This window comes from Scomber japonicus, chromosome 11 (assembly GCF_027409825.1).
Source record: "Scomber japonicus isolate fScoJap1 chromosome 11, fScoJap1.pri, whole genome shotgun sequence".
NCBI lineage: Eukaryota > Metazoa > Chordata > Actinopteri > Scombriformes > Scombridae > Scomber > Scomber japonicus.
Window position 1 is genome coordinate 6,450,174 of NC_070588.1, and position 4,687 is coordinate 6,454,860.

Here is a 4,687-nt window from a genome sequence, read left to right on the forward strand (position 1 = left end):
GTATAAAGTATCTTTTGTTATATTTTTAAGTAAACACCTCCACTCTCTTCCTCTTTATGCTATCAAACTTCACGTAAACACAGCGGCATGAAAACAGCAGATTGAGATAGTTAGATAACAATATATAAACACTTTATAATCTCTCTAGAAATACTTTAAACCTATACAATATCTCACCTTTAGTAGTTTGCGCTTGTTTTCTTTAGCTTCGAACGCTGCATGTTTCTATATCCGGCGGAAGGTGCTGCAGCTGTTTTAATCCCCGCTCATTCTTTTAAAAGAAAAGTTCCGCTTTGCGTCAACGCTGCGACCATTCATTGCTCGGTGAGGTTCGTGTGTTTTTAGACAACAAAACGACCACTTATCTTTAACAATATAGTGTGGTGTCGCTTCTTAAAAAAAAGGTTATTGTTATATTGTGACTATACTGAAAGAAAAGTTAAATTATCGGTTTTTTAAAGGAAGCAGGGAGTGTCACCTTGAATTCATCCGGCACGAGTTATTATTATAACTATCCATCATCTGTTATTATGGATTAGTTTTATCCTTCATTTATATGTTAGGTTATTTTTTTTGGCAAGTGTCTGTTGTGTGTGTTTGGAGCTTTTGTGTTAAAATAAAAGCATAGGTGTAGTGGTGCGTAATCTCCATAGCATGGGTGTAGTGGTGCGTAATCTCCAGAAGGTGGTGCCTTTGCGGCGAGCCAGGCTGCGCAGAGACGTGGACACACTGAGACACATACTGGGTGTGCAAAAGTTTGACCTCGGCGTCATCTGTGTGGACAACCAGAGGATGCAACACATTAATAACATCTACAGGAAGAAAAATGTGCCAACAGATGTCCTCTCCTTTCCATTTTATGAGGTAAATATATGTAAAAAATAGACATTAATCCATAAACTACCTGAGCTACCATAGGTTAGAAATGTGATATTCAGTTTAACCCTTACATACTCTTTACATTTGAGAACTGTAAAAACACCATATACACATTAATTGAACCCAGACTATTTCTAATGTGACCTACACAATTTTACTTTTTTTTGTGGAGCTGATAAACATTTTTGTGTAGGCAAATGTACAAAATTCAAGGTGGGCTCAGCTCCTAATGACAATATGCCATTCAATAACCTGAGACCTTAGTTAATGTAAAGTGACTCTGTGCTTTGTGTAAACAGATAGTGTCGATGGATAGAAACTGTTTGTGAGTCTTGTAGTCCTTGATTTGACACATCTGCTGTTTTTTCCAATGCAAATAAGCTGATTTGCATCACTACTTTCTGTTATTTTAATAGAAATATTTCCAACGGCTTTCATGTAATGTCTTCATGTCATACAGACTGGATACCTTACTATCACTATTACTTTCATTTTCTCTACTGTTGTATTGCTGTTTTTTAATGTATATATTGCTCATAAATTCATTACTTAGTGTTTTGTTATGCAAAACCTACAATTCTATAGTTAACTTATGCTGCTGTAACACAATGATTTCCTTCACAGTATATCTATCTATCTGTACCTATATCTACACTCACTGGCCTCTTTATTGGGTACACCTGTTCAATGTTCTTCTTTTATGAAGTTTATACATTTTCACTTGTTTTTAACAGTCAGGAAGGGTTAAATATCATGAAAATACATTACAGATGATAATACATGAAAGGCAGAATTGCAGGTCTGCATAACAAGACAGGAAGTATTAAATAGTGACAGCATTTATAGCAATATAAACATAAAAAACTGTCATAGTAGTAGAGAAATAGAAAAAAGAGGAAGTAAATTAGAGTGTACTGGGATGAATTATATTCAATATTGTTCCTAATATTTTGCCTCTCATGTATATTAAATGCAACAAGGAAGGACTCACACAGAACAAACAAAGAGTTCAGACTGGAGTTTGGATTTTTCATTTTATTTATTTTAGAGCAGTACAGACATTGAATAAATACAGTGCAGATGTTTCAGTCCATGTGCAGAACGTCATGTTATTGTCATTTTTTATTCATTATAGTGGACTTATGCTGCTGTAACACAATGATTTCCTTCAGGTATATCTGTTTATATCTATATTGGATATTAATGCTTTGCCAATTTATTATGAACCTTTTTATCATTAGTATTATAATTTCTGTCCAGTAGCTTCTCTGTTATGTGACTCAGTGGTTCATCAGAGGTTTCCTGTGTTTACTAACCACATATTTATTTATGTATTTATTTCTTTATTTCTGTATTTTCAGGACATGAGACCCGGTAAGATGCCTTGCCCCCTTTACAGAGACGAGCTGAACCTTGGGGACATTTTCCTGGGTGTAGAGTTTGTGATGAAGCAGTGTCGAGAGGAGTCCATGGATCTACACGGAGCTCTCACTGTGAGGAGCTGTGTGTCATTAAATAGCTTCACTAATGTTTCTAACACCTGGTTTCACATTGAATCACACTTCTCTCTCTCTTCATGTTTCAGGTTGTCACAGCACACGGTATCTGTCACCTGCTGGGTTACAGGCATGAGACAGACGAGGAGTGGGCTGAGGTATGTGAGGAGACAGAGTTCTTCATCCAATGTACAAAAAACTTCTCATATATCTTTACTGATGTGAAGCCAGGTGATTTTTGCCTCTAAACCAAAATGATCAAGGTTTTTTGTCACAGTATTGAAACATTTAATGAAATCAGCAACACATATTTCCACATCTCTCTCCCTGTTACTCTTAATATACTTTAAACTCTTAATGCTGAGTCTTTAAACTGAGTCTCAGTTACAACTACAGCTGTAGTGACGTGTTTCTGGACTAGTTTCTATGTTTAATATCTTTATGTTTCTACTAGATTTCCTCTCAAACACTGGAATCACATATGTTTAAAGTAGAACATTTTAACATCTGAGTCATTTAACCCTCCTGTTGTCCTCGAGTCAAGGAAGGAAGGGAGGAAGGAGGAAAGAAGGAAGGGAGGAAGGAATGAAGGAAAGGAGGAAGGGAGGGAGGAAGGAAAGGAAGGACGGAGGAAAGAAGGAAGGGAAGAAACAAGGAGGGAGGGAGGAAGGAAAAGAGGAAAGAAGGGAGGGAAGAAACAAGGAAGGAGGGAGGGAGGAAGGAAAAGAGGAAGAGAGAAAGGAAGTAAAGAAGGACAGAGGAAACAGGGAAGGACGGAGGAAAGAAAAGAGGAAGGGAGAAAGGAAGGAAAGAGGGAAGGATGGACGAAAGAAGGGAGGGAAGAAACAAGGAAGGAGGGAGGGAGGAAGGGAGAAAGGAAGGAAAGGAGGAACAGTCGGGGTCAATTTGACCCGGGAGGACGACACAAAGGTTAATTGTGTGTAAATAACCTTTTTATAGATTCATAAAGCAACTAACTCAACTATGAGCGTGCCCTTTTCTCCACACATACATCACACATTTAATAATAATTTAAATAATAACAATAATAATAAGACGTTCATTTTTCCTGCAGATGCATCAGAGAGAGAACTACATCCTGAGCGAGTACAACAGACTGACAGGACGACACCTGGAGCCTCTGATGAAGCGGTGCACTCAGGACAGGTGACAGAGACACCGAGACATCACCTGTTTAAAAAAAAACAACCTCACAGCCTGGAGAAGAAAAAAGAACAGTGATTGTTGCTACGGAAACTCTTCACACTCTACTGTTGCTACGGAAACTCTTCACACTCTCTACTGGACTACTGATGAACTCACACCTGGCAGAAGACAAGCACTCAGCTGCTGGACTCACTTGTGATTAAAAACTGGAGACGTGAAGAGTTTTTTAAAACAGTTAAAATGAAGAACAAAGAAGTCTGTGCACTTTCACTGTAATATTTTATTAAAATCTGCTTTAAGAAGAAGAAGTCAGTTTGTATATGAAGGATAGAAAAAGCTCATTTCTTTACTTCACAAATACTTTGTACCCTCTTTACACTGCGTCTGGGACAAGATGTTTCAACAACTGTAACTCCAAAGGCTCCAAGGACATAAAAAAAAAATAATAATAATAATTAACTTTTTCTTTTTTTTAATGTAATAACAGGCCATACAGGTTCATGGTGCAGCAGAATACTTTACTCACAGGAAGGCAGCTAAATAACGATGCACACCTCCTTTTAAAAAATAAAAAACCTCACTACAAAGTGCTGGATTTTTTCTTTTTTTTCTTTTTCTTCTTTAAATGCTGTGATGAACAAATACCTTCAGATTTTAAAAGGAAATAATTAAGACGTCCAGCAAGACGACATGTTTGAATGTTTAAGGTTGTTTAAGTGAGATTTTTTTCTCTCTTTTTTTTTTTTAAACAATGTTAACACAGAAGAGCCTATAAAACCGGAGATGAGGGGGATGAAATTAAATAAAATGACAAAATAAAATAATTAAAAAAACTCCCATTTGTTTCGTACTATAAGCGAGCAGGTGTGACAGGAACAATGTGAAGAGGATTAGCAGAAAGCATCGAGGGGTGGGGAGGGGGTTCGTACTGTACTGTATACTGGCCTTTACAAAAAAAAAAAAAAAAAGACGAAGTGAAATAAGACTTTACACTATATATATATTTATGTATATATATATCTAGCTTCCCTGGTGGTCTAGCATTTATGACTTCTAATTTTGCCGTGGCTGATTAAAAGATAAAATCAACCCTATGTTGTAATAAATAGAAAAAATCTGTTGGCTTTTCTTTCTTTTTTCTTTTT

At 36.6% G+C, this 4,687-nt stretch overlaps 1 protein-coding gene across 1 annotated transcript; it reads left to right on the top strand.

Moving 5' to 3' along the window:
* The first annotated feature begins 486 nt into the window (after positions 1-486).
* On the top strand, positions 487-3,689 carry ybey (ybeY metalloendoribonuclease). The gene is made up of 4 exons (XM_053328830.1): positions 487-864; positions 2,241-2,372; positions 2,465-2,533; positions 3,451-3,689. Exons 1-4 carry the CDS (start codon positions 655-657, stop codon positions 3,544-3,546), a joined length of 507 nt encoding a protein of 168 aa, XP_053184805.1. The 5' UTR covers positions 487-654; the 3' UTR covers positions 3,547-3,689.
* Positions 3,690-4,687: the final 998 nt, after the last annotated feature.